Source organism: Clavispora lusitaniae, assembly GCF_014636115.1.
Source record: "Clavispora lusitaniae strain FDAARGOS_655 chromosome Unknown tig00000187_pilon, whole genome shotgun sequence".
In the NCBI taxonomy this organism is placed as follows: Eukaryota; Fungi; Ascomycota; class Pichiomycetes; order Serinales; family Metschnikowiaceae; genus Clavispora; species Clavispora lusitaniae.
In genome coordinates, this window is record NW_027093980.1 from 382,577 (window position 1) to 403,791 (window position 21,215).

Genomic DNA, 21,215 nt, shown 5'->3' on the forward strand with positions numbered 1-21,215 from the left:
GAGAAACTTTTGCCGCATTACACGGCGCTGGATATGCTGTCAAAAGTTTAGAAGTGAGACGCTGCAGCCAAACGACATTTGGGCAGAGACTGGGCCATGTGAGTGTGATGTCGGGAGACTATTGTTTAATTCGGGCCGCGTACGCATGCACACGCGCCTTTCTGCCCGATAGGCGCATCCCGGAAAAACTCCGATGGAGCGGGGGAGCGACGGGATTTTTTCGCCGCTGTTGCATGCAATTCGCCCTGGTTTGCGACATGTTTGTCGTTTGGAAGCGCCATTTCAAGTATGCGACAAACCTGCTGGTGCCTCCACCAACCTGCAAATCAGATTTTACCCCGCCCCCAATCTTTCTTCTGCCCCCAATCCCAATGTCGTTTGCCTGTGGAAGTTGCAAAAAAGTCTTTCCCTCTGCTGCCGCGAAAAATACGGGTGCGTTTACGAAAGAAGAAAGATACACCGGGCTCCCTAACCTGCCATGAGTCACGGCAAAAACAGCTGATTTTTACGATTAAGAAAAGTTAAAAAAAAAAAAAGTAAAAATTTAAATCAAAGACAAAAAAACTACACAATGGCCCCTAAAGTTCAACCCTGCTACATCATCATGTTGCCAACGTACGATCCGGCTGCACAATAGCATGTCGCGCTCGCAAAGAAAAGCCGCGGGAATTGCGCTATCGCATGCTTTTGATGTTTTCGCCGCACCATCATTTTGTGCACTATTTTCTCCACCACCTGGTCTTGGGGTCGGACTTTTCCGTGACTTTTCCGGGCTCTGTCGTCTTGCTAGGCTACTTCGGCGTGATTTGTACCCGCCGGCTTGCTAATCGCATATTGCTAGCTCGGTAGATTTATTTGCTGACATTTGCCTGAAGATTTGCTGACATTTGCCTGAAGATTTGCTGATATTTGTCTTAAGATTTGCTCTGGTATTGCTCTGATATTGCTCTGGTATTGCTCTAGTATTGCTCTGGTATTGCTCTGATATTGCTCTGGTATTGCTCTGGTATCTTGGGGATTCAGAATTTAGAATCCTGGACGTATTAGTTATCACGCCCGTCTGAACAATCAATCGGTTGTTTGCTTCAGTGGGATATCTGTTTCTAGCTCGTTGCTCTTGCTCTTCAGCCTTCTCTGACTTTGATCTGACCTTTGATCTGAGTTTGATCCGAGTGTCCTGATCCGAGTTTCCTGATCTGGATTCTCTTGATCTAAGTTCCTGATCCGAGTTCCTGATCTGAGTCTCTTAATCTAAGTTCCCGATCTGAGTTCTGATCCTAGTTCTGATCCAAGTCTCTTAATCTGAGTCTGAGCTGGTTCTGATCTGGTTCTGATCTGGTTCTGATCTGGTTCTGATCTGGTTCTGATCTGGTTCTGATTCGGTTCTGATCTCGTTCTGATCTGGTTCTGATCTCTGATAATGTGGCTCGCCTTACTTCTTTCTCTCGTGGCGCTTCTCTTCTTTCTTTCCCCGCCCCGCCCCATTGTCGGTGCGTTCTATGTTCCAGGCTATCCTCTTGTGGGCAACGCATGCCAGGTTTTGCACAATCCCAGCAGGGTCTTTTTGCTGTGGGCCCAAACCTGTGGCCACGCCTTATTTGTGATCCACTTGGGCCGCGCGCCGGTGCTTGTGGTCAATTCCCATGCCGACGTCCACGACTTGTGGCTTCTCCATTCGCTGGCACTTGGTTCTCGTCCCACCTTGCACACGTTCCACAATGTCGTGTCGGCCGTCCACGGGCTCACAGTAGGAAGCACGCCTGCCGGAGCGTCTTACAGGCGGAAAAAGAAAACATTGTCGCTGGAGCTTTCGGCGCTGAGGGTGCAATCGAAGGCTCTTCCTGGAAATGCGCAGAGGGCATTGTTATCGCCCAATCTTTCTTCTGTCCCGAAACTGCTGTCCATAGACAGTGGCCATGAAACCGGTTTTCCTCCGATCCTATCCCACATCGACGTGTGCTCTAGTGAGTGCATCGCCCAACTTTTGTCCCAGCCCGCCGAAACGTCGCTTTTGCTTGCAACTCAATACTTTGTCTTGTCGGCAGCGATCCGTCTCACGTATGGAATCGTCTTAGACTGCCATGGCCGCGACGCTTCCCTTGCCAACACCATCATCGCCACAGAAAACAAAATCATCCGCATGCGCTCGCTTGTGGCCAACTACCAGGACTATATTCCGGGCCTCCAGTCTTTTCCACTTCGGTGCATGTTCGACGCCAGAGCAGCAAAATGGCGCCAGCAAAGAGACGCATACATGCACAGCCTATACCAGAGTTTACTCGTCCAGTTGCACGGCGGGCTGTTTCTTGCCAATCAAAGTATGCTTGCAAACATCCTCCGAGCCAAGGCTTCTCCCATGACGCTTTCGGAAAGCGAGCTCCAGAGTATTTGCCTAACCATGGTCAGTGCTGGTCTAGACAATTCGGCGTTGACTTTCGACCATCTCATGGGCCACTTTTCTCACGACTATGGCCAGGACATGCAAGAGCGACTATGGAAAGAATTAATGCTTCAGAGCAACGGCAGCCTTGCAACAGCGTGGGACGCTGCTACTTATGGCACATGCGGTTATGCAATGGCCCTTCTCCATGAGGCGTTGCGCTTTTTCTCTGTTTTGCCTTTGGGTCTTCCAAGACAAACAACAAAACCCGTCCGTTTTCGTGGCTTATACATTCCAGCCAACACCATCGTTGTCATGAACAACTATGCGGCAAACCATGATCCGGCAGCCTTTGAGAGCCCATTCGAGTTCTCTCCAGACCGTTGGCTTGATCCTAATGGAAACTTGATCACGCCCAACCATTTTTCCTTCGGAGCAGGCTCTCGAAAGTGCGCCGGAAGTCATTTGGCTTTGAAAGAATTGCACACTTTATTGTGCCGCGTGGTTCTCTTGTTCCGCATCAAGCCGCCTCAAGACAACCGCTTCAAAATGTGCTTGGATCCGTTCGAGGGTAACCTGTGTCCAACAGGCACATCTTTCGAGCCGAAGGAGTTTCGGGTCAGACTCGAGCCGCGAGAGGGAAAAGAATGTGACGAGCTCAGAGATCGCCTCCGTGATTATAGAATACCACAAGAAAGGGCAAAGTAAGTTAATAAATAAATTGACGAATCTAACATCCAATAGAGCGCTATATTCGACAAGGTGATTCTATGTCTGGAGATGGTCATACTTTTAGTTGCAGTGGCTATGGGGTTTCAGCCAACTGACAGACTCAGAACCCGTGCTTAACACAATCCATTACGTGATTTTGAGGAGACTAAACTAGTGACAATCTCCGGATAATTAGCGTGGTTAGATTAGGAATCAGTGAATTGAAAGAGACAAGAAAGCAAAGTCTCAGTGTAATACACAACTCAATCCATGATGAGGTTCATCCGACAAATTGCTTTCAATTTTCTCCACAATACATTTCCTTACTCCTCTCTTGAAATGTTAGGAAAAGATGGATCAATGTATCCCACTTTGTTCACCACCGCAGACTTCACACTCAGAGTCATGGGAAGATTATACTTCAACACACCACGGAGAATCAAATCAAACGGATGTTTGGATATTATGTTCCATTTCTCTGAATTATCCGGCGCATCTCCCTCGCCTGGAAGATGATGAGGAGGTTTGGTTTCTGCTACCACCATACTTGTGAGATTCCTTCCAGGAGCGACTAGTTTGATCTCTCCGGTTTGCTGCACAAGCTCCCGGGAAAGGAAACTTCCTTTGAACGTGATTTCAGACTCGAAATTGTACACGCTCCCTAAAAGCACGGTTTCAACACCAAAGTCGCTGGCATCGCCAAGGTATCCGCTTTTGGCAAAGACGTCAAGCTCAAGATCATTTATTGACACCGAAAACCATCCTGGATTGAGCGCCTCAACCACAATGCTGAACACCAACTCATCCTGGCTCACGAGCGCATTTTCAATGCTCACCACAGAAATGTTGGAGAGGTCTTTTGTCGACGCAAGCAAAAAGCCCATGAAAAATCCAATTGAAAGGATGCACACAAAACTCACAAGCGTATAAATAAAGCTTCGAAGACACCCAAGTCTGCCACGGCGTAGACTGGTTTGCGAAACTTTGTGAGGGAGTGACAAATTATTAAGTGGTGCTAACTGAGGAGCACGAACAGGCGATTTGTCTGCAGCCTCTTCGTCGTATTCATCCAAGTCATAGTAGAGGCTGTGCTCGTTTGGAAACACTGTTTTTTTCAACGTCGATGTCGGATAACCAGCCGACAAGTAACGTTTTTTCTTAGGGTAGCTCGGAAGCCGGCGGCCGTTGAAATTCAACAGGCGATAGTGCGGGATCTTGGCATTTCCAAGCAACGACGCTGTATCGTTTGTGCTAGAACCAGGTTGACCATAGTGCGGGAACCGGATGTTATTGTTGTCGTAGTAAATAAGCTCGTCGTCGAAATCTTCAATGTCGATATCGTCAGGGATGGTCGAGTAGCGACGCGGCTGTGTGCCCGTCTTGTCAAAGAGCTTGGAAGTGGTGGAACGAAGCTTCGACAGCGACGGTGTTTTGCTATTTTTCGTTTTCTTTTCTTCTTCCAACTCCAGAGTTTCCGATTGGATCGACTCGCTCAGATCGTCAAACAAGTACGCCAGGCCAACCAGCGCCGCCTCGGGGCCTGGAACGACAATGCCGCTATGTGAGCCAGACATGCCAGAAACGCCCGAAACGCCGCCAGAAGCAGAAACTCCGCCAGAAGCAGAAACTCCCGTAACGCCGCCAGAAACGCCGCCCGAAACAGGCCCAGCCGCCCCAGTAACATGCGGCCCGCCGTACATGGCCCGCAACTCGGGAGACCGCGGCTTGTCGTCGCTGTAGAGCGAGTTGGCCGAGCTTTTGCGGGCCCGCGGCGCCTCGAAGAACGGATTGGCAAAGTCTCGCGTTGGCGTTCCGGCGCCAAACGTATTGCGAAGGTTCCACTTGGACAGCTGCAGATGCACAGACTCGGCCCGAAGGCTGTCTCTGGCCACGTCTCGCGAGACGGTCTGGTCCCGCAGTTTGGATTCGCGTGTCCGCGAGCTGTCCGAGTCGTCCCTGTCCTTTGGGTTTGCGTCCCGTTCTTTGGTGTCTCTGTCTTTCGCCTCGTCGCCTTCTCTGCCCTCGCCAGACTCTCCGTCCCTCGCATCCTTGGCTTCTCTCGAACCATCTCTCGCTTCCCTCGCATCTCTGTCCGTCTCCCGGTCCTTGTCCCTTTCTCTCTCCCGGTCCTTGTCTTTTTCTCTTTCCTTCTCGCGCTCGTCCCGCCTCGCCTTGACCCGGATCGAGTCTCGCGTGGGCTCCTTGTGCATTTCCGGCCGCCGCTCTCGAAAGCTGTCTTCGCGCGGGCTGTTGGCGCCAGACTCCATCGGCGTCACGCTGCCCACAGATATGGTATCGTGCACTAGCTGCACCAGATGCGGCACGTGGTTGATGTTTTCTGTGTCGCCGTCCCGCCCAAAGTCCGTGCTCTCATACACAAACGTCTCGTCGCTGTCGGACAGCGCCACGTCGTCCACGGCGCTGGCCAACTTGGCGGCAAAGAAGTCCGTCCGCGTCGAGCTTTGTTTGGCCACACGTCTTCCACGAGGCTTGGGGCGGATGTCTGTTTCTGGCCGCGAGTCTTCGCCGTCCTCGCCGTTCTCCGACAGAAGCGGCGTTTCGTTGTGCAGCGTGCCGTTGGGCGCCAGCGGCTTGGCCACGAGGTCCTGGATGGTCGTGGGCGTTTTCGGGTTCTCTTTGCCGCTCCGCTGTTTTTCCTTGAGCGACCGGTTGAGCTTCGACAAAAGCTGCTTGTCGATGCCGCTGGGGCCTGCGGTCCGCGGCTCGGGGAACATTTCCCGCAAGTCTGCCGCCACGTCGGGCCGGGCATCGTTTTCCAGCCGCACCTCGTCTTTCTCGGCCTCTGTCTTGGGCTTCTCGGCCTCCGTCTTGGGCTTCTCGCCCTCCTTATCTCGCGCTCGCTTTTCTTCTCTTCGGCTCTCGGGCTCTTTGAGTCGGCCTTCTTTGTTACTAGTTTTCGTTTCCTCGGGCTGTCTATCTTTTCTGTCTTCCTTTCTTTCTTCCTTTCTGTCTTCCTTTCTGTCTTCTCTGTTCACTTCGCCCTTACCTTGTTCTTCTTCTCGCTTTCCTTCTGCTCCTTCCTTTCCTTCTTCTCTCTTCACTTCCTTTTCTTCCTTTCCTTCTGTTTCTCCATTCGTTTCGCGTCTGTGGTTTTGCGCTTTTGACGTCTGGTTTTGCGCTTTCCCCGTCTCACCACCGTTGGGTGTTTCTGTCCCGGCCAGATTATGCTGCGGCTCCGGCGACATTTCCTGCTTTTTCGGGATATTCCGCAGGTTCATGGTTTACGCCCCAGAAAGAAAAGAGCAATGCCTCATGTTGCTAGTGTGAGACATGGGGTTTGCGTGGTGTACGGGTCTAAGCTGCCACCAGCCCCACTCCAACATACATTTCCCCTTTACTCAAGTAGCTATATATCAGTTTAGTTGCCATAAGACGGAATTCCACGGCCCGTACGGCTCGCCGGCTCGCCAGTTCCTGGTTCGCTGCTTCGCAGGCTGCCGGTCCGTCAATTCGCCGGAAACAACCCTAAAAACATGAAAACGACTAGCCGATTTGGCCAAGACCGTAAGCGGGCACTTTGGGATTGCATTCGACTCCGACGATCGCTTCCAGCCCCCACTTACTTCGTGTCGTAGAAGCCGAAGAATCAGTAGTGGGGTTGTATGTACACCCGTACCTCCCCTTTATTGGGGTAGCAAGAGTCCAAGAATCAGGTGGCTGATATGCCTGTAAAACATCCCTGCCGATATCTTCCTGGGTTTTCTGCTTTTGATGCTACTCTAAAGGGGCCGGAAAACGTGAAAAGAAAAAGAAAAAAAAAAAAAAGAAAAACAGCTTCAAAGAGAAAATTGCCTTGAAGATTGCACCTTGAAGAATATTGGTTCAAAAATGCCTTCAAGAATGCCTTCAAGAATATCTTTAACAGTCGGCTTCGGGATGCCTTTCATAGTCTTCGAGAACCAATCGGTTTAGCCGAAAATAAAGACTTATCAACTTGTCTGCCTCCATTCCATTAGACTTCGTATCCTCGCTGTCACATTTAGCCAAGGCGCATCATACCGGCGCGGCTGCAGGGCTAACCTTGCTTTGATGATTTCGCGATCTCCACTTTTATAACCTGTAGACTTCGATTTGATTTATCCATAGAAAAGAACTTGGGTTCAATTGTTCGGTTTTTCTTCGTTTTGACTTGTAAATATATCGCATTTACGTCCTAAAGGTACTGAGGTCATAGAATCTCTTCCATCTGAGTTTTTCACACCTACGTGGATTCTGTCACACACGTCTCACTAATGCTTCTCCAGTATCACATCTGAGCTAAAGTAGTTAGTATGTGTCCATGACTTTGTCTCCGCCAACTGAGTCAACTACTTGTCATAACATATCCGAAAACGTCTATTAGACAAGTTTTGTCAGCTATCAAAAATGGCCATCTTTGGCGAAAACTTCACCGGCATGATGCCGTCTTCAGCTTTCCATAGAATACCACATCACAGCCCAGCTGGTAATTCTATACACATCACACTACGGCTTGCGCATCTTGCTCAAGTCCGCAAGTTTGCGCGAGCTCAGCAAATTCGCTCTCTTCTCTTGATCAGGATCGGCTGCCGCAAGGCTTTGTCTCAAACTGAAATTGGAGAGTGCCTTTTCGTCTTTGGAACGGTTCGTCTCTTCCTTCGACCGATGCGAAGTTGGTGGTGCAGTAGGAACGACAGAGTACTTGCGCTCACGGAAATTCACTCCCACCTCACGCACGTTCTTCTGATGCTCTGGCTCTACCTTTTTGAACCAGTCTGCAGCTTCGTCGTACTCGTACATAGCATACTCTGTGCCATACGGTTTCAGTTCCAAGCAGTACAATGTGTGCAAAGGCACATCCAAGTCAACGATCGCAGATTTGCCCAAGTTCAAAAAGTATGCTAATAACACACGCAACACCACACGATGTGATACAATGAGCAAATGGTCGGTTGTCCGCTCGATCTCATTGATCAATGGGCGTAAACGCACCATAACATCAAGATAAGATTCACCTCCAACACCAGGGTATCGGTAAGTAAGCTTATTTCTGAGACGGCTCTCAAACTCCTTAGGGTGCTTGCGACGAATTTCATCATAAGTCATACCTTCAAACTTACCTCCTCCCAATTCGTTAAGCATGCGCATAGCCTTGATATTATACTCTTGCTCATTGAAGTAATTGCCTGTCTCCACAGCACGTAACAACATAGATGTCCAAACACAGAAACTTGTTTCTGTTGGGATTTGCATTGCTGGCCGTTCCAGAACAGTCGTCTTGCCAGTGGCTTTGTCCAGAAGTTCATTGTAGCGCAATTCGAGACGGGAAGAAAAGCTTTCCAATTGTTTCCGCCTGAACTCGCGACGTTGGTAGTTCAAGAACCGTGTCAAAGTCTTGGCAAAGTGCTGACCACGCTTGGTCAATGGACTGTCACCGCCAATACGTCCGCTAAGATTATCCACACTCTCACCATGACGAGTAAGCCATATCTGGCGCTCGCATAGATTGAAGTTCAAAAGAAAATAGATTGTTTGTGATGCTAGGAAACCTTGAATGTTGTAACTCACCACCTTTTTCCCCACATCAATCATTTTCACATACTGGAATCCGAGTATATGTTCCTCGGACTCATCGATAGTTTCGTATGCACGTTCATAGTTATGCAAACGGCCAATGAAGTCCTTCAAAGCCAACTCAGGATCCATGTCCTTATAGTCAGGACCCGAAAGCTTAAGACGGATGTTGGTATCAAGAATGGCTGGATCTGAGCAAATGCTCTCCAAAAACAATACCTTCAACTCACCATTGGACCGCTCCTGAATCCGCTTGAGCACTTTAAGACGCCGTTTTTTAGTGGAGTTCGTTGCATCCAAAATACCCACTGATCCAGGCCCATCAATGACCCAATTGAGCAATGCATCTAAGGTGTCCATGGCCCACTTTTCACGAATTTCAGTCAGCTCCTTGTTCTCAGGATTGAAAAAATTAGCCGAATGCGATGTAGGTGAAAGCGGCTCTACTGGCGATGCTTTTTGGGCAGGAGACAACGCATTTAGAGCAGGCGAGCGACCTGAGTGGGGCAGTGGTGTGGCAGTGTCAGGTAAAGGTCTTGAAGCTGGCCCTAATACGTTGGTTTTATCCATTCTCCGCGTGTTTCCAACATTAAAGACGCGGCAATCATGCTGGAGCCAGTTCAAGTAACGTGTTAGTTTGTTCGTGATGTACGATTTTCCACGCGCTGGGAGACCTACCATGACAATCACCAATTTAGAACCAACGTCAACCGATGCGATACGGCCATCAGGAGAGGTTTTCAGCGATGTTTGGCCGGCAATGTTGAGTGTGTATGCTTTTTGCAGGCGAGCAAAAGGCCGCAGGAGTAACATGTCTTTAAGCTTCTCGAACAGGGGTGTTTTCTGAAACTGTTGCTGGAGTTCAGGCGGAACTTCCTGAAGAAGATCGCGCTTGATTTGATGTAGAGGTGCAGCCTCTGCCGAAGACTCTACTTCTTCTGCATCCTTCGCAGATCCCAAGCCTGCTTCAGGTGCACCAGCCTTTTCTGTCGAGATTTCCTCACCGGCAGCGCTCTTTCTCCGCTCAATCTCCTTGACAGATTCCTTGCGCTCTCGCTCGATCTCGTGTTCCAAGGCGCGGTCAATCTGCTTCTCGCGCGGCTCAACCGCACGCCGGAAGGACTGAACCTGCTCCTGCTCAGCAGGCGACACAGCAAAGGACGGTTTCTCCTGCGGCTCCACGGCCGTTACCTTTGCAGTGTTTGTAGGCGAAATGGACTCGCGCTCATCTGCAATCGCAGCCAAGCGTGGCGCGCCAGACACACTGGAGACAGGGTCCTGCTCGACCTCTGTGTCATCATCTGTGGCGGCGTCGGTATCAACATCTGCGTCGGTGTTCGAGTCGGCGTCAGAGTCAACGTCGATATCGTCGAGGTCGTCGCTGCTTCTTTCCCTTTTGTGGTGGTGCCGCCGGCGGGGCCTGATTTCGTATCCATTTTTGTATTTTCCGTGTCCGTATCCGTGGTCGTGTTCATTGTCATTCGTGTAGTCGTAGCCAGGGTCGTCCTGAGCGTCCATTTCCTTCTCGAAGCGCACGCTTTTGGCGCGCACGGCAGCCGACACGGCGTTCAAGTCGGCCAAGCTGAGATGCGAAATGTTCTTGCGCACCGACTCGTCATTCTCCTCGTCGGACGACTGCTCGCGCGTGATGGGCGACGCCATGCCCGACACCACAGGCGTGTCGGTCAAGGGCCGCTTGTTGAAGGCGGGGAGCTGTGCTGCGCTGTTCTTGCGCCGCAGAAGTACGCCGTCAAGCAGCGGCGACTCGCCCATGGCAAGCCCGTGCGGGTGCGAGCGGAAGCGCACGAGCGGCAGCATGCGTGGCAACAGCGGCGTCAGGCGCAGCCCGCCCACAGTGTGCACTGCCAGCGGCCGCAGCGAGCCAGCGTGCAACGTCAGGCGCAGCAGCCCGCCCGCAGGCTGCAGACTCGGCAGCCGCCGATCCTTTGGCAGCCACCGATCCTTTGGCAGCCACCCGTCTTTTGGCAGCCACCGCCCCTGTGGCAATTTCTCCTTTGGCAGCCACTCCTTGTTCCTCGCCCCGTCTTTTTGCAGCGCTTTCGCCCTGCCGCTTCCATTTGCCCCGCTCTCTCCTTCTTCTTCTTCCTCTCTGGGCGCCACATCCAAATCGTTCCATTCGGGATCAGCGCTAGCCGCCAGGTTCAGTTGCAGCATTTCTGTGAACGTCACGTGCCGCGGCACTTTCCTTCGTGCCAACACTGCGTTTGAAACCGAATTTGCCCTTGGGCGGTTAGAATCCATGTTTGCGCCGATGCTGCGGTGGGATGGTGTTGCCTCAATTGGAGAACGGAGGTACGGGTTCCAACGTCTGTCGAGATGTCTGGGTCTCCTGAGTAGGAATGTCTATGCGATTGGTGGGTCTGGTCTTCCAATGTCGGACCCGGTGTTGTTTGTTCCGCCACTGGGAAGAAGAGGGATCATGCCCGGCCTGCGAATTTCGTGTCTCGGTGGTGCGGTAGTGGCCGATCCTGCAGACAGTCCCCCAAATCACTGCGCAACTACTTGACATGCCACACACGTACCTCCGCAGCCGTGGTGCTTGCTTTCATGCTTCGGACTTGTGGCGTAGCCCGATTGTTTTGTCAATTCTGCAAAGTCGGACTTCCTGAAAAATTTGGCGGCTCGTTTCTGGCGCCGGAACGTTCGCTCATTGAGAATTCCTCTGGTGAATATCATCACGTGTGGACCCCCGCATAGAAACGGATTATGATGCAGCACGTGACGTATTTTTCCACCGACGTTTCCGTTCCAATAAGCTTTCGACGCTCTGGCCATCGACTCATTGGAAATTTTCAAACTTCCAATCTAGTGGAACACAAATCTACGGTGCACTGTATTACACCCATGTCTTTGTGCTCTTGCTCTATCGTACTCATCAATGTTGATGGCATGGACGGCTCACGTGCGCGGTCACGTTTCTCGCCCATCTACTTCATCTCATCTCTACCATAATCCATCGCCATGTCTTTCGCTTTTGGCTTCTCGGGCGACGATTTCGACTCGGATCCGCTTCCTACAAAGGAGGCTCCTTCCACTCTGCAAACTGCTGCCGTCGTTTCACCGCCAAAATTGCATTCCTTGTCAGATATTACCTCCACTTTGCACGATGTGCGTCTAACTTTCGACAACTACACCACCCCGAATGGTAACATCGTGTATCGGCGCGAGCTCTTTGATATCAAGCACCAAGTCATGTCGGAGGAGGATGAAGGTGAAGTGCATCAGATCTTGTTGGGCACTGCTGGGGCCGAAAATGACGTAGACCTTCGAAAAAATGTTTATGAAGGTGGCTTCAAGCTGTGGGAATGCTCGTACGACTTGGTCGATGAGCTCGAGAGACTCGGGACTGCTGGCGACATCCGCAAGTTCTCGTCTTTTCTTGAACTTGGAGCTGGAACAGCGTTGCCTACATGCTACTTGCTAATGATGTTATTCACAAAGGAAACGGCTATGCGCAACGTGAAATTGGTCTTGTCTGATTTTAATTACGAGGTATTACGTCTTGTATGCGTGCCCAACTTGATTATTCACTGGGCGTCGACGTTGGCGCCGGAAAAGTTGGCCGAATACATGGTTCCTGATATTCCGTTGAGAAATGACGAGTTGCTTCTTACGCCTGCATTGCTTGAAGAGTTTTCAGCTCAGTTGAACGCACGCAACATTGAAATTTCGTTTATATCTGGTTCTTGGGGCCCTGACTTCGTTACATTGGCAGCCGGTTTTGGTCCCGATGTTATTCTCAGCTCGGAAACCATATATTCCTTGGACACGTTGCCTATTGTTCTAGACACGTTGCTCCAGCTCCTCAAAGACAAGGAAAGGTATCTTGCATTGGTCGCTGCCAAGCACTATTATTTTGGTGTCGGTGGGTCTATCAGAGAGTTTGTGGATCGTCTTGAGGCATGCAAACCGGACACCATGAAGGTCGACACCATAGGCCACATGGGACACTTGAAGCGTGACATTGTGCGTCTCCACAGAAAATAGATGTTTCTAGAGAATAGACGTTTCGCATGGTATATCCGAGAACGCTTTGGCATTGAGGTTGCGGCTTTTCCGGTCGGTGCCACTTACTCGTCACCAAAAAGATTGTTCAAGGCGCCATTTTCCGTGAATGGATCGTTCATGAGGTCTTTCCCAAGTGTTTTCTTCTTGCGTGCAGCCGCCTCGAGCTGCTTCTTGCGCAACTTGATTTCCTCGTCGTCCGTCGACTCTTCGTTGGTCTTTGCAATGCGGATCAACTCCAAAAGCGCCGAACGCTGGTGCCGCAAGGACCTGGATCCGACAAGAAGCGTTTCAAAGTTGCTCACGTGTTGCGATGTGATGTTGGGCAAGTTTTCCATGAGCACACGGGCAGGATAGTCGTTCTTGGAACGCAAGGAGCAGTACAAGGTCGTGAGGAGAGTGGCTGTTTCCGAGTGTGTCTCGACGAAATAGTCGTCCATGGCCACCTTCAACAACACTTTCATGAACAGATCGCACAAGTACTTGTCCACGTCGTCGTCCTTGAGACAGATGCCAGGAATGAGGTTGCGCACCACAAGAATCGTGTTGAACGAGCACTTTGTGTCCTTCAAGCCGATGATGTGGCAGCAGATCTGCAAGAAGGCGCCCATCACTTCCTTGTTGGTCGACACAAGACGCTTGCAGGCAAACTGGGTGTCGGTGGTGTTTTTGGCGTTGAATTGCGGAACAATGTCAATGAGAAAACGCACCACTGTTGCTGTGAGTTGCCGGAGCATATGCTCCTCCATCATCTCTTCGCTGAGCGTGGCGTCGTCTTCATTTCCTTGCAACTGGAGGCCTGTCAAGTACACTTTATCCCAGCGCTCGACAATGAGCTTGTCGATGTCGTAGAGAGCCTTGGGCAAAAGCTCCGCCATGAAAATATCCACAAACTTGACTGGACAGTTCTTCACCACACTGCGGAGACAGCTGTTGATCATGTGCTTCCAGCTGTGCAAAGTGACGCCGACAGTGTCTCCTGCCAAGGCGTTCCAGAGCGACGTGGCAATGTTGGGAATCTCGTAAAGGGTGTCTTCAAGTTGAGAAAGCGACCCGATGGTAAGAAAAGCGTACTCTCGTGTGTATCTGATCAAATGGCCCACGCTGTCGGCAAAATCTCGAAGCGTGAGCGCAGCCTTGACACTTTCCTCAATAAACGTCTCTTTGCTCTGAATCGAAACACCTTGCTGCCAGAACCGCTCCATACGACTATAACGCAAGAAAGATTGGACAGCCTCGGGCAAATCTCGGCAATTGTCTGGATTATGGTACGCCTGGATCTGGGCAAGAAGCTGAAGAACATGAGGGATGATGGGTCTTACTCTTGGTTTCCACAAGCGCAACAAGTTCAAGTACTCTGGCGAGTCATGTGCAAGTTTTTCGATACTGTACTGGACAAAGATTCTTGTCTCACGGATTGGGAAGATGGACGACCAGCGGTCCTTCAATTTGTTTTTCAACTCACGGCCTTCGTCGTCCATTTGCGCCTCTAATAGATTGGTGGTGGCTGTGATGTTTCTTTTCTGAAAGTACTGCGCAATCTCCACTATGCCCATACGTTCCAAAAACCAATGCAAGTCCATCAAGCCCTTCTCCGTTTCCGGCGCAGACCACGCCATCAACTCCGGATCGACGATTTTGGCGAAAAGATCTTCCTTGTTGTCGATCGACGACCGAGATGCAATCACCAAGAGAAAGGACTTGAAGGCGACATTTTCGTGGTTGCTCACTTTGTTGGAGGCCAAGATGTTGGATATGACATTTTCCAACTCGCCGAAAATCTTGCGGAGCGACTCGGGCATGATATAGGCGAGGCGGTTCAACTCGGTTCCGCAGCTTGTGCGCAAGTCTCGAATGATTTCTCGCTCCTCGTCGGAAATATTAGGTGGGTACTCGAAAGTGGCCGTCGTAAGTATTTTCTCCAAAACTTTGAACATGAGCGGACTCACCTCTTTGAGGAGCGGCGCAAACTGCACCATGGTCTGCACTTGCTTGCGAATTAAAAGAGGCGACGCCAACTGCATTGCAAGCAAGCGCTCGCCCAAGTCTTCCACAAGGCCATTGAGCCGGGCGTTCTTCACGTCGAAATCCTCTCCCTGATACCAGATGCGCCATCTGGACACTCCGCGGATGCAATTTTCAATGATGTTGAATTGAGACGTGCCGTAGTTGAAAGCGTCCGATTTTTCGTCGAGCCGCAGGTCGGTGATACAATCAGTACCAAGAGACGAGCTGAAAAACGCCTCGAGGCGAGCTTCAAGCCACTTGAGTCCTTCCTCGGGCTTTTTGCATGTGGTGATGCGGACAATGTCCTCGTTGAATTTTCTGTAGTTGGATAAGAACGACGCCGAGTCCATGGGCGAGTCGAAATCGACTTCCAAAAACTTTTTCAGCACATTGTCTTCGCCGATGGTGGTGTAGTTGATCAATCTGTTTGCGGCGACCTCCAAAAGGTCGATTAGGATCCTGTCCACGGGCTCTTTTGCGCTGAGCTCGTCGAAACGGAGCGTGGTCACCCACATCTGCAACGACAAGCCCGAAATGATAAGGCTCGGGTGGTTGGTGGTTGTAAGCACAAGATTTAGGTACATGTCGACGTCGGCCTTTTCCCAGTCTATTCGGCTCTTGACGGGCAACAGAATGTTGAGGTACTCGCTCAAGGAAACAATCATCTCGACCGTTTTCTTGAGCAACGCATACACCTGCTCGTCGATATCGTCACAGTCCACTTCTAGAGACAGGTAGAACTGCGAGAGCTTCTTGATGCCCTCGGAGGTGTAGATGCTGCCGATGAAAAACTCAAAGTCCTTGTAATCGGTGTAGGAGCGCGTGAACAAAATGTGCAAACAGTCGACGGCCAAAGTCTTCAACTTTATGTCGGGCAAAGTGAGAATGTTGACCAAGGTGTTCATGATGTTTTCGTGGCGCAACACGCTGGGCTGAATCCAGTGCAAGCACGTTTTGAACGTGCTCAAGATCTTGGGCACAAACACTTGCACCGAAGACGACAGACAGTCGTTGGCAGACAAGGTCTCGAGAAGAAACTTGCTCCACACCACAAACCAGCCTTCCGGCAGGTGTTTGCACAAGGCAAGGTTCGGGTTGGGCTCGTAGATCTGGTCCAACACCAGGTCCGGCGTGATGATGAGCACACAGAGCTGGTTGAGAATGGCCGTTCGCTTGCTGCCCACCGGATCGTCTAGCAAGTAGATGTCCTCGAGCAACGTGCGCACAATCACCAAGCACAACTCACGCGTCTGCGACGAGTGGTGCCAGAGGCCGCTCAAGTCCGAGTCCATGGATGCCCAGCCGTCGAGCAAATCGTCTTTGGACACGGTTTTGGTCTCGTCGTCTTCGGGCGCTTTGACCAAGTAGCAGCCCCAGATGCGCTTGGCGATGGACGCCCAGAGAAACGCTAGCTTCTCCTTCAAGTAGTGTGGATCGTCGGCCCGCACCTTCTGCGCTAGCTTGACCACCCACTCTCGCACGGCCACGGACTTGGCACGGTCAAAGGTGTGGAAGCGTTTTGTCACGGCGTTCTGGAGAAGCGACAACCCAAAGTGCCGCACAATGTAGTTGTCGCCGTAGTTTTCCGGCAACGCGAGCTGGTAGCCCCAGTAGGGCAGCTCTTCGGAGCTTTTGATGGACTCCAAGAAGATCTGGGCCTCGCGGCGCTGCTCGTTGGACGAGCGCGGCTGGTGCACCACGTCGAGCGCCTGGAGGATCTGGTTGACGCCGCTGATGTCCATAAGGATGTGTTTTCTTTTTTTTTTTCTCCTTTTTCAGGTGTTGTTGTCGCTGTACCTGCGGATGGGCTTTTTCTGACGAAACAAACGCAATGGCTGCGGGTCCACGTGACTGGCGCCTTTTCTTGCGTTTACTAATGGAGCTGTCCCGAAAAGGAAAGATGCTGGCGTCTAATGTCGCTGGGTTTCACAATTGGGCCAACTGTGCTTAGATTAGTAGCAGAGGCGTGGGTTGATCCATGACTAGAAACGGCGCGGCAGGAGGCACGGGTGTAGGGCCGCCCAGGAATAGAGACGAAAAAGAAAAAAAAGAAAAGAAGAAAAGAAGAAAAGAAAGAAAGAATAGAAAGAAAAGAAAATGGGATAGAGCGAAATGGAGAATGGAGGTAATTAGGATACTTGACTTGATCTGACTTGGAGGTCGGGACTGGCTTGGTTCGTATATTTGCGAAATTGCGCACATAAGCCCAACGCGAACATAATGCTTGACTACTATTGTAGAAAGATGGATGAAGATGAAAATTGGTAACTACTAGCTGAGTCAGATGTTTTCCATGAAAAGATTGTATGAACGATATTTAGGCTAAAAGTTAAAGGCGAGCTGGGGTTTTTCATTAGTATCCATTATTTGATACTATCTTAATAGCAATTGAATAGTGATACTTCACTTGAACCATATAATTCAATTGAATAGTGATACTTCACTTGCTATCGGTAAATTTTAGACTATATCATTGAGTTCACAGTATGATTACCATGGTTGTCTTCATTGCTTTTAGTTATTCGAGTTCCCGTTACATTTAGTTCTTATGCTTAGAATGATGGACTATTGTAAATGAAATCACACGCACAGCCTGCCAAATAGGTATTGTAAATCAGACAGTCTTCATTCTAGAAATCACCAAATTGCTACTGGGCCAGTGTTGAGATCAACTGAACTATTGCTGATTGTGTCTGATTGAGATTGTCTTAGTGAAGATTCTTCGCTGTCAAGAGAATGACACGATGAACGAAGATCTTAACAGATCAGTCGTCAGAACATGCCTTCAGACGAAATCAACTCTGCCTAGAGTAGTTTGTTTAATCTTAGTTATTGTACAGAAATTCGATACACAGACTTCGAATATTCCACTATAGTAAGTGCTTCCAATATTTTTCTTCTAATATAGTGATCGACATTGAATTGCCTAGTATCAGATAAATCTATCCAACCTGAAAATTGGTCTACTAGACAAATGCAGCTCAATGATATTTATAGACAAGACTTCTTTAAGATGAAGGGTTATAAAATTTAAATCCCGATCGGGTTCCCTGACCGAACCGTATACATATTAAAGTCAATTATTATTAATAATTTTGCTCATAAAATATATATCTCCATCAATGGTGGAGGCAGAAAGTAGTAGAAGAATAGTTATCAAAGGTAGATTTGACCAATTATCTAAATAAAAGAGGTTATAGTGCTGATCTGACTAAAAGCGATGAATTATTGGGACATACCGTGGAAAAGAAATCTCTCGGCTCACGAGTCAAGGAACATAATGACCAATCCATTCCTACTTTTCAAAGGAAACACATTTCAATGCAACTACACTGTTCATACGATAACCTAATATTCTGGTGATATTAAACCCATGATGCATCTTCTCCAGTCTTCGCCGACTAGAGGTAAAACTTTCTCTTGTCTCTCTCCATGTCCGGTCTATGCTCCCACTCCACCTCGTCTTTGATACCCTTTTGCAACCGGCGCAACTTCAACGTGAACTGTGGTCCTAACTCCTGCAACCCTACCTTCTCCTCATTGCGGAAAACGTACCGGTGTCTTCGGAAAAAAATGTAGTCTCGCTGGTTGTGCAATGTGAGCACCTGGCGACCCTGGATTTCGGGTTGCGCAGGGAATATCGCCTGGAAAAGACGGCCGACCGTCTTACCCAACCGTGTGTTGAAGTTGTTGAGAATAAGTTCTGGAATGTGCGATGTGGCACGGCCATGGCCCTTGATGCGCTCTGTGGTGACCAAAGACGACACGGAGAAGTAGAAAGTGGGGCCCTCAGGCAAGTGGATGAATGTGAGCCCGTTGACTTTCTTCTTGTCCTCATTGATAACTATCAAATCGGTAAAGTCTCTGTTGGTGCAGTACTGGGCCATGTCCTTCATCAGATACTCTCTTTTGCGCTTGACAAACGTCACGTTGGGCACAAACTCCATGAGGATATCTGCAAACTCGTAGGCGTTCTTTTTGGCGCCAGCATTCGTGGTGAGAAGCACTTTTGGGTCTCTTTGAGTGCGATTGAAAAGCTCGAAAAACTCGTCTTCTCCCTCCACCTCGTCGGCAATTGTTTCGTCGTACACACGCTTCGACTCGATGGTTTCCGGCACGTTGGCCGCGAGACGCTCGGCTTTAAGTTGCGGGTTTTCTCTCTCCTCTTTTGCTCTCGCAGCTCGGGCCTTATGTCTTTCCTTGGACTTCTCCGCCTGGAGCGCGGCAAACACCTTCTGCCGCCGCTGCTTGTTCTTGATGGTCTTAAGAATCTCGTCTGTTTTCTTGCCGTCGCTCATGGTGAAGGATGCAAGAAATTGTTGTTAGGTTCAGAATGATTAGGGTTGGTTTTTTCTCGCGATGCCATGATGCGCGACTGCACACAAGACCATTTCCTCCCACCTAGACTTGCAAAGGTCTCTTGCCGTTTTCGTTTATTGCTGGGCCGTTGCCCTCAGAGGCGGGAGTGCTGTTGGATTCGGCGTCGCTTTTCCGGTACGCCTCCATGTACTCGTTGCAGGCTTTCGTGAGGCCGGCGTTGAGGGGAGCGAGGCACGTGACCACGTCTTTGGTAAGCTTCTCCCGTAGTTTTTCATTCAGCTTCACCAGGTCGTGGTTGGAGAGTTCCTCGGTGATTTTCTTCTCGAGCTTATCTAGTAGCGACTGGCAGTTGCGAAGATTCGTGAAAAGTTTCTTCAATTGCGCCGGATTGCCGCCGTTGAGAAACAAGTTCCAGAAGTGCAGAAGAAACTCGGTGATGGTCATGTTGTATGTCGTGAGCTCTTTCTTCTCTTCTTCCCGGAGGAAGTTCAAGGCGGCGCTCGGGTCCTTGATGTTGTGCTCCAGCTTGAACACGCGGAAATTGTGTTTCACCAACGCCGTGACGTCTGCATTGGCTTTGGCGATGGCATCTGCTCGTTCGTAGGTTTCACTGAGATTGATGCCGGTGTCTGTAGGCTCGAAAACGTTCGCAAGCCAGAGCTGGCGTGTTTCTTCGGGCAGAAGCGGCGTGCTGTCGGCGTTTTCCGTCTTCGCCGAGTCCGTTGCGTGTCTGGAATTCATGTCTAGATCCAACGGCACATAGTGGGGCTGTTCGACGTCGTTCAAGTCGGAAATGGCCAACTCCTTTTCGTGCTCGGCGAGCATCTGCTGCGCCGACTCGGCCGGCGCCTCTTGTTCCGAGGTGATGTTGATCATTTTGCTCGAGAGCGTATTCATGTTGCGCATCAAAATCATCATTTCGTTCTCGTTTCTGCCCAGCGTCCGCTGTTCGCGCCCGTTCTTGTCGTCGTCCGAGAACTTCATGGTGAAGTCGGGCAAGAGGCCGAGCTTCTGCGGATTGTCTTCCTCGTTGGCCTGGAGGTCTAGAAACGGGTCCACATGGTGTGTGGAAGCGTCGTTTTCGCCTGCCAGGCTTTTCTCCTCCTCCACAAAGTCAGCGTCCACATACAAGTATTTGTCGATAACCACGTCGCCCCTCGTGTTGGCCGTGTTGATGCGGTCGCCACGGAGACGGCGGAAAAGCTTGGAGTTGAAGAAACGAGACCAAAACTCGCCCTCGCTGAGTTTGTGCGGCACCAACTCGTCAAAAGCATGCCGAATAATCGGGTACGTGGTGAAGATCTCGTTGATCACGTCTCGCGTGACGTTCACGTTCACCTGGTTGTCCGACGTGGCCACAGGCTTGATGGAAGAAAGAACATTGTACGGTCCTCTGTGCTGCGAGATGGTGAGCGCATACGTGCGGAGCTGGCCCGTCCGCGTGGACCAGAAGAGCGCCGGCGAGAGCTTGAAGTTGATCACCGACTCCGTGAAGATGTTGCGGAGCGTCTTGTCTTCGAGCAAAAGCTTCTGCTGGAGATGTCTGTTCTTGAGAAGACTGGCGTCGCTGAGTGAGCCAGGGTGCGAGAAATCAAGCGGATCGCCAGGCTGCGGCGTCAGCCGGGCCAGATTCTCGCTTGCGCCGGCCGGAGTCGCCGTGCCAGACTCCGTCGCAGGCGCTGGGCTGTCTCGAATCACCGTTTTCTGCCTGGCCACTATCGTCTGGAGCGTTTCCTTGACGGCGTTCATGGTCTGGCGGTTGTTGAACGTGAGCTTGATGTCCTTGACCTCCTGCGAGCCTGCGGCCGTGTAGAAGAGCTTGAGAAGCATCTTGGGCGACGAGTCGGGAGACGCTTGCAACTTGGAAAGCTTGTTCAAAGGAATCTCCATTGACTTGTCCTGGTCGATGGCCTTCCACATGAGCTTGGACGGCACGGTGTCTTCCCTGATCTGGAGAAGACCCGACACTTTAGAAATGACACAGGCGCCGGAAACTGATGCCATGGGAAGAAGTAGTAGTTGATGATTTGCGGTGTGCACACAAGAGAGTAGTTTGGACCTTTTGATATCGTGTGGATTTTTTGTTTATGATTTTTTTTTAAACGTTTCTCGTTTTTTTCTTTTTTTTTCTTTTTCTTTTTTTGTAGTTTCCTGTTGCTTGATGTATTTCAATGTTATTGTGTTATTTGCGTTCTTCTTGGATGTCTTGCGGATGTCA

The 21,215-nt window shown here is 50.3% G+C and overlaps 7 protein-coding genes across 7 annotated transcripts; 2 read left to right on the plus strand and 5 right to left on the minus strand. All coding sequences in view use genetic code 12, as the record gives it.

The window, feature by feature from the left end:
- Positions 1 to 1,420: 1,420 nt before the first annotated feature.
- Positions 1,421 to 3,088, plus strand: FOB63_004180 (uncharacterized protein; the record flags this gene model as incomplete). The annotated part of the gene is made up of 1 exon (XM_002614985.2): positions 1,421 to 3,088. The coding sequence occupies one exon, from the start codon at positions 1,421 to 1,423 to the stop codon at positions 3,086 to 3,088; it is 1,668 nt and encodes a 555-aa protein (XP_002615031.2).
- A 326-nt stretch (positions 3,089 to 3,414) lies between these two features.
- VAC7 (Vac7p) lies at positions 3,415 to 6,330 on the minus strand (the record flags this gene model as incomplete). Its single annotated transcript, XM_002614980.2, has 1 exon — positions 3,415 to 6,330. The coding sequence occupies one exon, from the start codon at positions 6,328 to 6,330 to the stop codon at positions 3,415 to 3,417; it is 2,916 nt and encodes a 971-aa protein (XP_002615026.2).
- Positions 6,331 to 7,576: 1,246 nt separating this feature from the next.
- PFK26 (Pfk26p) lies at positions 7,577 to 10,906 on the minus strand (the record flags this gene model as incomplete). The annotated part of the gene is made up of 1 exon (XM_002614979.2): positions 7,577 to 10,906. One exon carries the CDS (start codon positions 10,904 to 10,906, stop codon positions 7,577 to 7,579), a length of 3,330 nt encoding a protein of 1,109 aa, XP_002615025.2.
- A 720-nt stretch (positions 10,907 to 11,626) lies between these two features.
- On the plus strand, positions 11,627 to 12,652 carry FOB63_004183 (uncharacterized protein; the record flags this gene model as incomplete). The annotated part of the gene is made up of 1 exon (XM_002614978.2): positions 11,627 to 12,652. The coding sequence occupies one exon, from the start codon at positions 11,627 to 11,629 to the stop codon at positions 12,650 to 12,652; it is 1,026 nt and encodes a 341-aa protein (XP_002615024.2).
- Positions 12,653 to 12,735: 83 nt separating this feature from the next.
- On the minus strand, positions 12,736 to 16,419 carry MSN5 (karyopherin; the record flags this gene model as incomplete). The annotated part of the gene is made up of 1 exon (XM_002614977.2): positions 12,736 to 16,419. The coding sequence occupies one exon, from the start codon at positions 16,417 to 16,419 to the stop codon at positions 12,736 to 12,738; it is 3,684 nt and encodes a 1,227-aa protein (XP_002615023.2).
- Positions 16,420 to 18,078: 1,659 nt separating this feature from the next.
- Positions 18,079 to 18,975, minus strand: RPF1 (rRNA-binding ribosome biosynthesis protein; the record flags this gene model as incomplete). The annotated part of the gene is made up of 1 exon (XM_002614976.2): positions 18,079 to 18,975. The coding sequence occupies one exon, from the start codon at positions 18,973 to 18,975 to the stop codon at positions 18,079 to 18,081; it is 897 nt and encodes a 298-aa protein (XP_002615022.1).
- A 103-nt stretch (positions 18,976 to 19,078) lies between these two features.
- Positions 19,079 to 21,001, minus strand: FOB63_004186 (TFIIH/NER complex subunit; the record flags this gene model as incomplete). Its single annotated transcript, XM_002614975.2, has 1 exon — positions 19,079 to 21,001. The coding sequence occupies one exon, from the start codon at positions 20,999 to 21,001 to the stop codon at positions 19,079 to 19,081; it is 1,923 nt and encodes a 640-aa protein (XP_002615021.2).
- Positions 21,002 to 21,215: the final 214 nt, after the last annotated feature.